At 44.4% G+C, this 16,082-nt stretch overlaps 1 protein-coding gene across 1 annotated transcript in view; it reads right to left on the bottom strand.

The window, feature by feature from the left end:
- Window positions 1–16,082, bottom strand: part of LOC129133639 (ubiquitin-associated protein 2-like) — a 178,071-nt gene that overhangs the window by 89,247 nt on the left and 72,742 nt on the right. The window contains exons 10-11 of the mRNA XM_077193162.1: window positions 13,721–13,919; window positions 12,561–12,765 (exon numbers count right to left, since the gene is read on the bottom strand). Coding sequence (XP_077049277.1) covers window positions 12,561–12,765; window positions 13,721–13,919 — 404 coding nt within the window. The remainder of the gene's footprint in view (window positions 1–12,560; window positions 12,766–13,720; window positions 13,920–16,082) is intronic.

Here is a 16,082-nt window from a genome sequence, read left to right as displayed (position 1 = left end):
CAGGAGAGACTTTCTGAATTTGTCATCTCTTCAGAGCGGTGAAGGAGTTTTGCCAACTGGTATTGTTCATTTTGTGTGCTGGGGGTGCTGTGCCGGTTAAATAAACAGGTTCTTTCCACTTTTCTCTGAGGAATCCTTCCCGAACCAGTTGGGGGGAGAGGCTGTGTGGGTTTGCTTTCTGGAGGGGCCCCCTTTGGAGGTTTTCTCCCAAATTTGCCCTAAACCAGGACAGCTGCTGATATATTTATAGAAACATTTTTTATTGTCTTTTGTGGCAGTAGCCAGATTGAGTTCTAGCTGGGCTTTGGCCCTTCTAATTTTTTCCCAACATCCTTGTAATCCTTGCAAGTTGCTTGCCCCTTCGTCCAAGGATGACAGACTCTCTTTTTTCCCCCCAAGTTCCAGCCAAAGGTCTCTGTTCAACCAGGCTGGTCTTCTCCATCAGCTAGTCTTCTGGCACATGAAGACTGCCTACACCTTTAGAATTTCCTTCTTGAAGAATGTCCAACCTTCCTGTATTCCTTTGCCCTTCAGGACTGCCTCCCACGGGACTCCATTAACCCGTCTCTTAAACAGGCCAAAGTCTGCCCTCTGGAAGTCCAACGCAGCAGTTCTGCTGACCCTTATCATCGCTTCTCCAAGAATCCAAAACTATCATTTTGTGATCGCTGTGCCAAAGACAGCCTCTGACCACCACATCATCCACCAGTCCTCTGTTCACAAACAGCAGGTCCAGCAGAGTACCTCCCCTGGTTGGCTCAGCAGCTGTGTCAGGAAGTTCTCTTCCACACACTCCAGGAACCTCCTAGACTGTTTCCTCTCCAGTGTGTTGTATTTCCAGTACACATCTGGTAAGTTGACATCCTGGACAAGAACAAGGACTAACGATTGTGAGACTTCTCCCAGTTGTTTATAGAATATGACATCTGCCTCTTCATTCTGGTTGGGTGGTCTATAACAGATTCACACGTGGATAGCTGCCCTGTTGGCCTTCGCTTGGATTCCTCCCCATGAACCCTCAACTGTATCATCACCATCATTAAGCTCCAGGCAATCAAGACACTCCCCATAACATACAGGGCTACCCCACTGCCTCTCCTTCCTTGCCTGTCGCTTCTGAAGAGTTTATAGCCATCCACTGCAGCTTTCCAGTTGTGTGAATCATACCACCATGTTTCCATGATGGCAGCTATGTCATAATTTTCCTGCTGCACCATGGCTTCCAGCTCCTCCTGTTCTCCATGCTGTGTGTGTCGGTGTAGAGGCACTTCATTTGGGCTATTGATCCTGCTGCCTTTTTGGGGGGGAGAAGCTCCAATTCCTGTGTGACCGTTCTCAGGCACTTCTGGGATTTCTAACAAACCAATAACCCTTGTGACTTTGCTGCCTCATTAATAAAGCCTCTTATTTGGCCTTATCATAAAGCAGAGCACTAGGGCTCAGGAGCTCAGTCCCTGGGTAGGGACCGGGTGCCCGAAGCTAGCTCACTCATGCCAACGCCGCAGGGCTACCATCTAGCAAGCATGGTGATTATCAGCTCTATAGTGATTGCAAGCTCTTAGGATTTCAGCTTTGCTTGCTAGGTAGTGGTGCCCTGGGCTGGAGGCTGCAGCAGACGGAGAGAGAGGAGAAGGAGAAGGTGCAGGCTGTTCCACGGAGATGGCTTTATTTGGGGAGGTCCGTGAAGGGTCTCTGCTCTTCTTCTTTCTCCCCTAATGGGGTACAGTATGCTTCTTTTATAGGGTTGGAAAGGATCCAAGCTTGACCAATGGGTAAGGGGTTAACATGACATTGCCTTATAGGGTTACAGAGGTAGGTTAAGGGGTGGAGGGCAGGAAAAAAGGAATTTTCTTTTGCTGTTTCAGCATTCCTATTGTTCATATCCTCCATGGAGCTTTTCCTAAATCTATGGGGTTTACTACACCTCATGGATCTCCATCTGATGTAATTTAGGTTTTGCCTTGTTTTTCCTCTATATGTTCTCTTTATTCTTCACACATGTATTTGTAGCTCTGTAGTCTGTTGTATTAGTGGCTAGTTTTCCCAGTATTTTTCCATGGCCTTTCCTTAAGCAGAAGGACAAAACAAATTCCACAGCTCCAAGCCCCGAGATGTACAAGGCTACATGCTGTCTTGGTTCTTCCTGGGAACCAAGGCCAAGAACAACTCCTTGAGATACATTCTCATGGACAAAGTACAACTAGTGCTGAAGGGGGGGCTCCAGAGAAGGGGCTTGACCTGGGGGGGAATTGCATCACCGCTTGTCCTCCTAATTGGTGCTTTTTATCAATTATGCTAATTTCCTATAAAAATGTACTCACCCCTGCGGGGGGTGGGCTTTTGCGGACATCTTTCCATAACTGCCTCTGGAAGCCTTCAAATAAAGATCTCCTTTTATACTACCTCCTTACTAAAATTATCTCGAGTTCCATTTCCAGGTTGGGCAAAAGGCAGCATATCTCCTACATCCACTGAGATGGCAGACCTAAGGACCTCACTGGCACAGTGTCCCTCAAACACTGGTGTGGGCCCAAAGGCTTCTCTCTAGTGAGCATAGATTTCTCCCCTTCCCTCCTCAAATCTAGTTTAAAGCTCTCTCAACAAGCCCTGCTAACTCCTGTGCAAAGATCCTTTTCCCTTTTTGGGACAGGTGGACCCTGTCTGTTGTTGGCAAGCCTGGTTTGCATAAACTGACCCATGATCACAATGAAACAAAATTCTGCTGGTGACATCAGGCTCGGAGACAGGTATTGATATGCTGGCTCTTCCTGTTTCTTCCCTCATCATTCCCTGCAACTGGAAGGACAGAGAACACTTCTTGTGCTCCCGATCCCTTAACCAGTCACCCCAAGACCCTGAAGTTTCTCTTGATTGCCCTCAGACTTCTTGTTGCAACTTCATCACTGCTTACCTGAAAAAGCAATATTCTGAGTGTTGTGCCAGCATAGAAAGCTTTCTCTTCACATCTTTTACCTCTGCCCCAGGGAGGGAGCAGGCTTGTTAAAGAAGTGGGTCTGGTCTGCACGTGAAGCCTTCTGTTCCCTTCAAAAGGGCATCTCCTATGACAATGACCTTTTTTCTTTCTGGAAGCAGTTTTGACACAGGGCATAGGCTGACAACCTTGGTAACACCTCCATGCTAGATGAACCACTGTCCTCATTATTTTTCAGCTCCACTTGCAGAGTCTCATACCTATTATGCCAGGGCACCTGGGGAGGTGGGGTAGGAACTTGTCACCATTACCCCCTATCCTTAGTGTCACCATGTTAAGCCAAGCAGAAAGAAGACAGGGGATCTTCCCTGTCATGTGCCTTGTCTGACTGATGGCCCTGTCGCAGGAAAGGTAGGGTTTGGTTCCAGTAGTCTCTCTCTTGCACTCCCTGATACTCCTCAACCTACTCAGCTCCTCCCAGATTTCTGTGACTAAGCAGAGGAATTCCTCTAGTTGGGCACACCTCCCACAGGTGTGCTCACTACTGCTGTCCAATACTGGTATAAAAGCAGGGCACACCCTGCATCCTGACAACTGCGTGGCAGCATGTTCCCACCAGAGCTCTGTTTAGGTAGCATGGTGTGTGCAGAGCTTAGAGAGGTTAGCTGTGGCTGTCTGCCAAGTGGATACCATTGCTCCCTGATTGAGCTGGCAGGGCCTCCTACACAACCTGCTAAAACACTACCTGGCTTAAGCGCCACAGGGGGTGGTCACCATTACTCCTGACTCTGCCCATGCCTCATCGCTCTCATGCAAGCTACTGGCTCCTGATGGGTCTCTGTCTTGGTTTGAAAAGACAGGTGTCTGTTAAGGAAGGCAGGAGCCTCCCTTGAAATGAAAAATGTAAACCCCCTCCCTCCAAATTATTATAATTTTGAAATTAAGGGCCTCTCAGGCAAAGATATGGGAGTAGGAATAACAGTTCTTTATTAGAGAAAAAAAAAAGAAAAAAAAAGCAGTAATACTAAACAACACTGACAGAGTCAGAACACGACTGGACACCCTGTTGGTCAGGGTGTTGGTAGCAGTCTGATTAAATGGTGGCTGCAGTCCTCCTGGAGTGACAAATGTGGTTCTATTGAAGCAGTGATACTGTAGAAGGATGTAGTTTTCCTCTGAAGGTCTAGTGGTGGTGTAGATGGTCCTGGTCTTCCTCTGGGAATCCAATGGAGAAGACAGCTGCTCCTCTGGGACTCCAGTGGGAAAAGGCTGCTTGTGGTCTTCCAATTCTCAGACTATATCCAGGTAGGAATGCTTGGCTCCTCCTCCTGGGTGGAACATCTCACAATGGGATGTAATTTTATTAGTCATGAAGTGAGACTCAATGGCCCATTAACAGAAGATATCTCACCAGAGGGAGGATTGGTTGTGGGAGAGATAAAGAAAACTGCTCCACCTGGTTTTAACAGGTGGCCCAATTAACAGAAGATAACTGCCCCACCTCTAACAGATGGCAATAGAATACACATCCCCAGCCACATCTTGCAACCTAAGACATTATCCACCACTTATTCTATTACCATCTGCGTCATACCCAAATCAATAAACTCTACACAATGAAACCTTACACATAGTTCTCACTTAAAAATAGGTTTCCCTGTGGTACACAATGGGTTTCTCCATCTTTCTGCATTACCCACCAAGTGTAACCAGGTCCTTGAGCAAAAACAATCCCACAAATGGGTTTGTCTTTGCCTGAGGTGGGATTAATCCAAAGTCTTTCCTAAAATACCTTTCATGTGTACAACAGGGACTTCAACTCCATCCTCTGTGTGTGAGGGTTCAGACTGGGCAGGACCAGCTTGATTGATAGACCCTCAGGTGTTGACCATCCAGGTGGCTTTTACTAAGTTCATTTCCCAATTGCTAAAGGTTCCCCCACCAAGTGCCTTCAGGGTAGTCTTAAGTAGTCCATTGCACCATTCAACTGTCCCGGCCGCTGGTGCATGATAAGGGATATGATATATGCATTCAGTACCATGTTCTTTGGCCCAGGTGTTGATAAGGCTGTTCTTGAAATGGGTCCCGTTGTCTGAATCAATTCTCTCAGGGGTGCCATGTCTCCACAGGATTTGCTTTTCCAAGCCCGAGATGGTGGTTCTGGGCAGTAGCATGAGGCACAGGGTAGGCCTCCAACCATCCAGTGGTGGCTTCCACCATGGTCAGCACATAAAGCTTGCCTTGGCGTGTCTGGGGCAGTGGGATGTAGTCAATCTGCCAGGCCTCCCCATACTTGTACTTGGACCACTGCCCACCATACCATAGGGGCTTCACTTGCTTGGCCTGTTTGATGGCAGCACACGTCTCACAGTCATGGATAACCTGAGAAATACTGTCCATGGTTAGATCCACTACTCAGTCTCGTGCCCACTTATAGGTGGCATCTCTACCCTGATGACCTGAGGCATCATGAGCCCATCGAGCTAGGAATAACTCTCCCTTGTGTTGCAAATCTAAATCTATCTGTGATACCTCTATCTTTGCAGCCTGGTCTACCTGCTGATTGTTTCGGTGCTCCTCATTAGCCTGACTCTTGGGGACATGGGCATCTACATGACGGACTTTCACAGATAGCTTTTCTACCCAAGTGGCAATGTCTTTTTAGTCATCAGCAGTCCAGATTGGCTTTCCTCTACTCTGCCAGCTGGCCTTTTTCCACCTTTCCATCCAGCCCCACAGAGCATTGGCTACCATCCACAAATTAGTATAAAGGTATAGCTTTGGCCATTTCTCTCTTTCAGCATTGTCCAGGGCCAGTAGAATGGCCTTGAGTTCAGAAAATTGGCTTGATCCACCTTCTCCTTCACTAGCTTCTGCGATCTGTCATGTGAGGCTCCATACGGCTGCTTTCCACATTCTTTTCATCTCTACAATGTGACAGGAACCGTCACTGAAAAGACCGTATCATGTTTCTTCTGCTGGTATTTGGTTGAACGGTGGAGCTTCTTCAGCATGTGTTACCTGTTCCTGCTCCTCTTCATCACTGAGACCAAAGTTTTCACCTTCTGGCCAGTTTGTAATTATCTCCAAAATCCCAGGGCAATTCTGGTTTCCAATCCAGGCATGCTGTGTGATAAGGACAATCCATTTGCTCCATGGGGCATCAGTGGCGTGGTGGGTAGAGGGAACCTTTCCTTTAAACATCCACCCCAGAACAGGGAGTTGGGGTGCCAGGAGGAGTTGTGTATTTGTGCCAATGACCTCTGAGGCAGCTTGAACTCCTTCATAGGTGGCCAGCATTTCCTTCTCTGTGGGAGTGGAGTTGGCTTCAGACCCTCTGTAGCTTCAACTCCAGAATCCCAGAGGTCGGCCTCGAGTCTCCCCAGGTACTTTCTGCCAAAGGCTCCAGGACAAGCCATTGTTCCCAGCTGCAGAGTAAAGTACATTCTTCACCTCTGGTTCCGTCCTGACTGGGCCAAGGGCTAACCCATGAGTGACTTCCTGTTTGATCTGGGAAAAGGCTTGTTGCTGTTCAGGGCCCCAGTGGAAAGTGTTCTTCTTGCAGGTAACCAGGTAGAGTGGGCTCACTATCTGGCTGTACTCAGGAGTATGCATTCTCCAAAAACCTATGGTGCCTAGGAAAACTTGAGTATCCTTGCTGGTCAGTGGAGACATCACAATGATCTTATTGATGACCTCAGTGGGAATCTGACGCCGTCCATCTTGCCACTTTACTCCCAGGAAGTGGATCTCTCAGGCAGATCCCTTGAGTTTGCTCTTCTTGATGGCGAAGCTGGCTTCCAGCAGAATCTGGATGATCCTCTCTCCTTTCTCAAACACTTCTGCTGCCATATTTCCCCACATAATGATATCATCAATGTACTGCAGGTGTTCTGGAGCTTCACCCTTTTCCAGTGCAGCCTGGATCAGTCCATGGCAGATGGTGGGACTGTGCTTCCACCCCTGGGGCAGTCGGTTCCAGGTGTACTGCACACCCCCCCTCAGGTGAAAGCAAACTGAGGCTTGCATTCTGCTTCCAGAGGAATGGAGAAAAACACGTTAGCAATGTCTATAGTGGTGTACCAGTTTGCTGCCTTGGACTCCAGCTCATACTGGAGTTCCAGCATGTCCAGCACAGCAGCGCTCAGCAGTGGTGTCACTTCATTGAAGCCACAATAGTCCACAGTCAATCTTCATTCTCTGTCAGACTTGCGCACAGACTAAATGGGACTGTTGAAGGGTGAGTGGGCCTTACTGTCCACGCCTTGGCTCTCCAGCTCAGGGATCATTTTGTGGATGGGGATCATGGCATCCCCATTCATCCGATATTACTGGTAGTGCACCGTCAAGGTGGCCATTGATACTCGTTGCTCTTCCACCCTCGGGAGTCCTACTGCAGATGGGTTTTCTGATAGTCCAGGCAAGGTGTTTAATTGCTTAATGTCCTCTGCCTCTAGATCAGCTATTCCAAAAGCCCACCTGAGTCCCTTTGGGTCTTTGTAATAGCCGTTCCAGAAGAAGTCTATGCCTAGAATACATGGCTCCTCTGGGCCAGTCACAATAGGATGTTCCTGCCACTCCTTCCCAGTCAGGCTCACCTCAGCTTCCAACAGGGTAAGTTGCTGCGATCCCCCCATCAACCCAGCAATGGAAGCAGGTTCTGCCCCCACATGTCCCAATGGCATTAGGATACACTGCCCACCAGTATCAACTAACTCTTCATATTTTTGTGGCAGGGCCCCTCTATCCCTGGTTATCATTTCTTTCCTGGGCATACATACTAGATGTTCCTTCAAGGGGATCCAACAGATCATCCTCCCTTCTGTAATACCCAGCAGCTTGGTCATGAGAGGATGAGGCTACCTTCACCTTAGTGGAACTCTCTCAGTTAGTGTTTTCCTCCTTGAGTTCATGCACCCGTGCTGCCAGGGCAGAAGTGGGTTTCCCATCCCACCTTCCCATGTCTTCCCCGTGGTCATGAAAAAAGAACCACAGGTCAGCTCGTGGGGTGTACCCTCTCTCTCTCGCTGGGGGATGTTGGGCTCTGAGTTTGGGGCCTGTGACTTGTACTGCTGCGGTGTGGGAACCATTCCTCCTCACCTCCTCCCTCATCTCCTCTTGGAGGATCTTAATTACAGCAGACATGAGCCTGTATGGGGACATTGATAATATTCTCATAAATTCTAAGTTTGTGTGTGACAGAACCCACTGTTTCTCAGTTGTTATTGGCATTAATCATTGCAATGAAGGTGGTGTATTGAGATGGCCCTAGATTTGCCAGACTCCGCAACATTTGCCTTGTGCACCTGACCTTGTTGGGGTCATTATCATGCTGTTCTTCCCTCCCAAAGAGTACCTCCAATACCACCACTTCTCTCAGCTGTTGGATCCCTTCCTCAAGGGTTTTCCAGCGCATTCTTTGGTGATGCTCCTGCATTCTCTCCCTGTGGACAAACCTCTCTCTGACACTCATTAAAAGCCACTCCCAGAGGGAAAGGGGCCCTGGCTCCCTTAAAAATACCTGATTCATACCCGAGTCCTGGGTCAAGGGTCCCAAATTCCTTGCCTCACCACCATCCAGTTGCACACCTGTACCCATAAGGTCCCAGACCCAAAGTAACCAGGTTGTATAGGCTTCACACCCCTGTCATACAATGTCTTTCTGCAGATTACAGAGACTTTTGTATGTCAGGGACTCGGTGATGATCTCAACCTCTGGCTCCCCTGCAGATTGTGAGGGCCCTCCTTTCTTATCATTATTATCTGAGTGCTCTGATTTCATCTTAGACTTCTTCGTTTCTACAGGGGTGACTGCTGCTGGCTGTGACTGCCCTTGCAGTTCAGCTGGAACCTGGACGGTTGTAACATCTGTGGGTTCCACTGCTGCACTATTAGCCTCTCCCTCTTTGAGCCAGGGGAAAGGTTTCTCACCAGCTGGGGAAATATACTCCTTCAGCATCTGGCTCATCTTGCGTATCTCTTTCACCAGAACCCCCACCCAATCCGGGTGGTTCATTTCTGAGGTGGGCTGTGGAGCAACATCCCTAGTCCCCAGGGTAGTGTCAGGTTCTGTGGCAGCATTCCTATTCTCTGGGGTAGGTATCAAGGTGGTTATCCAAGTCAATCTTCCCTTATCTCTTAATGATAAATAGAACTAGCTTAACAGGCATATCAGCAACACCAGCCACTGTATGATATCATTAGCATTTAGAGAGGATTTGAACCCTTCAACATTGGGTGGGATAGACCCAAAGAGCTGGTTGAAGGGTTGGGAAAAAATTTCCCCTGGTGTCATTTCCTCACAGTAGGTACCATTCTTAAAGTAACCCTAAAAACATAGTTAGTGTGTGATAGCTCTGAATACATGTGCCTGCCTTCCAGAGGAAGTTAAAGATCCATTAATTCCTCACCTTATTAACCCATAAAACAAACTGGATAACAGCCACAGTAGCCTTAGTTATAGGGCCCGTGTCTAGATAAGGGCCTGCAAATGGGAGAAATATAGCCACAACCACATGCCACCCAAATCAGGGTAAGCTAGACCACATGGTGACACCTAATGAGGTTTTTATATCGAGCACACAAAAATTAGGTTACTCAAGAACTGTTACTCCTTTTTTCACCCTTTTTCTCTCAATGCCATTGTGCCTCATATTGGGCGCCAAAATCTGTCTTGGTTTGAAAAGACAGGTGTCTGTTAAGGAAGGCAGGAGCCTCCCTTGAAATGAAAAATGTAAACCCCCTCCCTCCAAATTATTATAATTTTGAAATTAAGGGCCTCTCAGGCAAAGATATGGGAGTAGGAATAACAGTTCTTTATTAGAGAAAAAAAAAGAAAAAAAAAAGCAGTAATACTAAACAACACTGACAGAGTCAGAACACGACTGGACACCCTGTTGGTCAGGGTGATCGTAGCAGCGTGATTAAATGGTGGCTGCAGTCCTCCTGGAGTGACAAATGTGGTTCTGTTGAAGCAGTGATCCTGTAGAAGGCTGTAGTTTTCCTCTGAAGGTCCAGTGGTGGTGTAGATGGTCCTGGTCTTCCTCTGGGAATCCAATGGAGAAGACAGCTGCTCCTCTGGGACTCCAGTGGGAAAAGGCTGCTTGTGGTCTTCCAATTCTCAGACTATATCCAGGTAGGAATGCTTTGTTGTGGTGTTGAGGGTCCCCAGGACAAGGTGAGAGATGAGAATTGACTCCAAGTTCTAAGAAGGCTGATTTATTATTTTATAATATTATATTAAAAGAAAATCATATACTAAAACTATACTAAAGAAAGGAGACATCAGAAGGCTAGAAAAGAATGATAATAAAAACCCATGACAGACTCAAGGAGTCCAACACAGCTGGCTGTGATTGGCCATTAATTAAAAACAATTCACATGCTAGGTAAACAGTTCTCCAAATCACATTCCAGAGGAGCAAAACATGGAGAAGCTGAAGCTTCCCAGCTTCCCAGGAGAATAAATCCTGGCACAGGGATTTTTCATAAAATATCATGGTGACAAAGCTTGGCTCCTCCCCCTGGGCATGGCTTCTCACAATGGGATGATGTAATTTTATTAGTCATGCAGTGAGACTCAATAGCCCATTAACAGAAGATATCTCACTGGAGGGAGGATTGGTCGTGGAAGAGATAAAGAAAACTGGCCCACTTGGTTTAAACAGGTGGCCCAATTAACAGACGATAACTGCCCCACTTCTAACAGATGGCAGTAGAATACACATCCCCAGCCACATCTTGCAACTTAAGACAGTCTCAATGCTCTCCTGGGGTTTCCCCAGTTCAGGACACCATCACCAACCACTTCCCATAGATCCCCTGCTCTGCTGCAAAATGCACCTGCACCCAAGCTGCTTGCCTTGAATTTCTTAAAAAATATAAAAGCAAACCTATTCATACAGTGACGTAACATTATCACACATTAGGCCCCAAAAACTGTTATTGACTCTTTTAGTCAAACACTGCAAGTTTTACAGCAATTAATTATGATGATAAAATGTGATTACTTCTGAGGGGGTCTAGAGTTGCAACTTAGTGGTATTATGAGTTAGGATTCCCTTGCCCCTACAAAAGAAAATATTTTCAACAGAAATAGGAAGTCATCTACCATCTCAATATGGCTGAAAGTCAAGAGACTCTGGATGCTTACAGGTTTTTTCCCAAGACTTCCCCTTTCATATTTTCAGACACTGAAAGTATCTCAGGGCACTGGTCAACAACTGTAAGAGATGTACGCATTTGCAGTGTGAAGGTTTTTTTATCCAGTTGAAGTGTATTAGAAATCAACTTAAAATGTACATAAACATTTTTTCAGAATTTCTGCATGTCAAAGATTATAACTGCTACCAGTTTGGCTGCTTATCTATCTGGAAACACACTCATACAGCAGAGAGATACAAGAGCTATCACTCTTCACAATGAGAATATTGCTAGGAACTACACTGTAAAACCAAGTGTTTGTCATTTTCACTGTTTCTACTACTTTTACTCAATTAAATGAAAAATCCATACAGTTATGAATAGAAAAAATGGGTAACCTGCATAATTTTCAGCACACGTAGACTTCACACTGGGAAGGAATGCTGAGATGTGATGCACATTATGAAGAAATTATGTAGTACTCAGTCAAAATTCATGCAATGATGAGAAGAGAAAAAATTGGGGAAAAAGACAAAATATGATACAACCTAGAAGCAGCACAGGCACACTGAAAATAGGTATTTTCCAGGATTTGTTGAGAAACAAAGTGTACTGGTTTTGGCTGGGGTAGAGTTAATTTTCTTCCCAGTGGCTGGTATGGGGCTATGCTTTGGATTTGTGCTGAACACAGGGTTGATAATATAGAGGTGTTTTTGTTAGTGCTGAGCTTACACAGAGTCAAGGCATTTTCTGCTCATTGTACGTCCATGCTGGGGAGGAGGCTGGGGGTGTGTGGGAGGTTGGGAGGAGACAGTTGGGACAGGTGACTCAAACTGACCCAAGGGATATTCCAGACCATGAAACATAATGCTCAGTATATAAGATGGGGGAAGATTTTTGGAGTGATGGCATTTGTCTTCACAAGTCACCATTACACATGATGGAGCCCTGATTTCCTGGAGATAGCTGAACACCTGCCTGCTCATGGGAAGGGGTGAACGAATTCCTTAGCTTGCTTTGCTTGAGTGTGTAGCTTTTGCTTTCCCTATTAAATTGTCTTTATCTCAACCCAGGAGTTTTCTCACTTTTACCCTTCTGATTGTCTCCCCAGTCCCACTGGTGGGAAAAGGAGTGAGCAGCTGCATAGGGCTTGGTTGCTGGCTGGGGTTAAACCACAACACAGGCACAACAAAATTCCACTTAAATATTCAAGCATATTAAATCAAAGATGTCATTACATGAAAGCTCAACAACCTCTAAAGATTCAATGACATTTATAGATAGACTTAAGCCTCTCAAAACTTAGTTTGCGATATACTTATAATGTCTATTATCAGCAACTAAGTGTAACACAATGCTGTAACCAATTATATTATTAGGATTATGGTTTTTTACAAAAGTTTTTCATTTAAGGCCATTTTAAACTGCTATTGGCATTAAGACATCTTATAGGCTAACAGAGAGAAAGCTATATCAAAGCACTTACCAAACTGACTAAGGACTGAAGCCTGGGTAATGGGCGGTTTTTGATCCCAGGATGATGTGGTAGTGGTAGTAGAACTATTATTGTTTTGTTGAGAGGTAAACTGACCCAAACCTGGAGATTTCAATTGGTCTAAGATTTGGGATCCAGTAGAGTTTGTCAGTTTAGGAGACCCACGTTCTCGAAAGCCAGGACAAAGAACTGCAGACTACCAAGAGACAAAAAAAAAAAAAAGGGGGAAAGAGTGGAGTTGAGTATTTAATAAATAAATTGAAAATAATTTGAACATAACCATAGGGTCAATGCCTACAGCTGCTATTTGGCAGCAACCAAAACCTCTTCAGTCCTAGATTACTAATAAATCACAGAATTGTTAGGGTTGGAAGGGACCTCTGGAGATCATCCAGTCCAACTCCCTGCCAAGGCAGGGTCATTCAGATCAGGTGACACACAAGCAGGTCCAGGTAGGTTTTGAACGTCTTCAGAGAGGGAGACTCTACAGCCTCCCTGGGCAGCTGTTGTAGTGCTTTGCCACCCTCAGTGTAAAGAAGTTCTTCCTCATGTTGAGGTGTCACTTCTTGCGCTTTAGTTTATGACCAATAAAAAAATCAGCAGCATATGACCAGACCCTCTCTGGTTATCACTGATATAACTTCATCACTGACTATGACAATACTTATTTACTTTAATCCATGCATCTTAAAATAGCATGCATTTACTAATAGTTGCATTTATTCTGTGAAAATCAGTTTAAGTTCCCAATTTCAAGCCCTCACAATTGACTCAGAAATAATCAGGTTTCCACAAAAAGCAGTCAGATATGTGTTTGCAAATAACGCAAAGTTTTCTGTCATAGAACTCTTCACTATAAACAAGTGATTTCATCCTAAATCAGCACGCAGTAAATACATCTGCTCTCTACTCAAAAATTAATACAAGTACTTCATGTGAACTGAGAAACAATTACTTAGCAAAACCAGAAAAAAAGTAAACTTTATTTTGTGTGTATGAATGGAAGGAATGAAATTAAGAATTCCTTCAACATTTGCGACCTGAATTTTATAAATACTGAACCATCGCATTAAATGGCCAGTACTGGAAAAGTTACTTAACCTAAAATATTTACTCATTAGGAATATTTAGAAAGCATAAGATATTTTTACCAGACTTTGAGGAGAATAAGAGTTTACAGCACTGGAGCTGCCATTTCCTGATGCCATCTGGGTGCTGTGCTGAGAATTTGTGAAAACCAGGGCTTGGCCAAAGGTTTGTTGCTGGGGAGCCTCAAACGAGTTGCCTTCTGTCTCTTGGGTAAGGGTCACAGGCTTTTCGGGCTTTTGAAGCAGTGTTACCAAATCAATGCTGTAAGACAAAGCAAAGTTTGGCTGGAATAAACATGATGATTAGACTGTGCTGAAACTGAAAAAAGCACTCATACTAAAGCTGCTATACCAGCAACAGAATTATTCTGCTAGCTGAAACTTATCACTACAGCTAGAATATAAATTCTTTGCTCTCATTTAAATCATTATCAAATGTATATCATCATGTATCACATAAATAACCTATTTGATTAATATAACCAAGTAACTGGAGACAAGTCATAAAAGATACATTGTGTTTAAGCTGATCCCTCCTGCCAACTCTTTATATATATTGATAATCCACATTCTCTGTATATCACAGAGCAAGGGATCGAAGTCCTACCTCTGTATGGGGTAGGTATACAGACAGTAAAGAATTAAGTCACATGCAGCAGTTGAGTATGTGATGGTATTGACAGTATAGGGATAAAATGTTTCTAAAATCATGGAATATTCTGAGGAGTTAGAAAGGAAGGACAGGCCTGGTAGGCCCGGGGAAAATGTTAAGGTAGGCCCTGGGAAAATGTTAGGCTGCACCTGTATAATCATTTAATGACTATGATAAATAATATGATTGTTAGATGCAATGATTATTTAGTAATTGGATATAATTATTATTTAATCATAACAAGAATCATGAGACACAATGTTGGGGGGGTTTGATGGAAAGTACAAAATCCGTGCTTGGATGAAATCAATGTATACAATAAAACAATATAAGTTTAATAATTAATATGTAGTTATATAACAATAAGGGTATAAAAACATGTTCATCTAGAACCCATGTTGGAGTCAGATTTGGGTCTGTACCCCTGACACCCAGAGCTTGTCAATAAAAGCACCTGCATATAATCATTCTGTGATTATGTTTTCCTGAACACTAACAGTATGGAAGTCACAAGAGCAGTGGAAATAAAAGTTACATTTCTCAGATAGTAGGCACATATCCAAAATTACTTTACCATACATACATGAGCAGGATGAGAAATGTGAATTTTCTTACATTTAACATGGCCTACGAACACCTACACATGTTTAACACAGGTTTATCCAAGGAAAAGCAAAGCATTCAGACAATAAAATAAATCTAGTCAAAAAATTCTGACTTAAGTTTATCCTAAATATACCACAGGCTTGGGCTTAAGAGCTGCTTCCAGCATTTTGATTAGCATAGATTTTTTTAATGTCCAAGCCTTTCTTATGGCAAGTAAAAAACCAAACAACCAAAACAAAAAAACCACAAACCACAAAACAATACACCAGAACTCGAGCTGATGCACTAAAATATTTTCTAACATAAATTGAGGGACATCCACTGGAAGAATATTTGCATTAAAACAACAAACATGTGAGCATATCACAGAATAGTTAGGTTTCAAAGGGACCTGTGGAGATCGTCTAGTCCAACCCTCCTGCCATATCACCTTTAAGAAAGAAAGGAATGGAATATATACTGTAAGCCAACTGACACCATGCCTCCTCCAGGTCACGCCCATATTATAATGAAAATTTTGCTGCAGTCTGAAGTATAGCAGTACAGCTGTATCAGGATGTTTGGGACCATTAGGCCATCTAGTTTTCAGATCTCATGCTATCCAACTACAGAAGTCTTCATCATACAACCTTAACCTGCTCTGTGAGGCTAATGCAGGCAGCAGATTCCACATAATTGGCCAGGTATTTAGTGAAGACAAAGACAAGCAAAGGCAGCAACTGCCATATTTTCCATTCTCTAGCTGAACTCTATATCATCAGTTAAGGCAAGTAATAGTGATGGCAAGAAGGTGATTTTCCTGGTAAGCAACACAAGCTTTTCTGTCAACATATTTGTCAGAGCACTATATTCTGAACACTTTCTACATCTACAGGGGCAGAGTTTTCATTTTCTGGACAGCAAAGCCAGAGCTTCCTTTTCAACAACAGCAGCACAGTTTTCTTACCAGCTATTTTTGTTCCTGCCAGTAAGCAGTCTGTGCAGGAGTCAGTATTATGTTCATGGATTTTCTAAGTTTGGCTCCACTTCTGTAGTCAATAATATGTAACACAGGAACCCACAAAAGCAAGACTTTGACAATTTTGAAACTAGCTTGACCAATCTCTGGCCAAGGCTGCCCTCTGTTTTAGTCAATGTTTTATATGTGCAAGCTAGCATTGCTTCAAC

Source organism: Agelaius phoeniceus, chromosome W (genome assembly GCF_051311805.1).
Source record: "Agelaius phoeniceus isolate bAgePho1 chromosome W, bAgePho1.hap1, whole genome shotgun sequence".
Taxonomy (NCBI): Eukaryota; Metazoa; Chordata; class Aves; order Passeriformes; family Icteridae; genus Agelaius; species Agelaius phoeniceus.
This window is presented reverse-complemented; position numbering and strand designations above follow the sequence as displayed.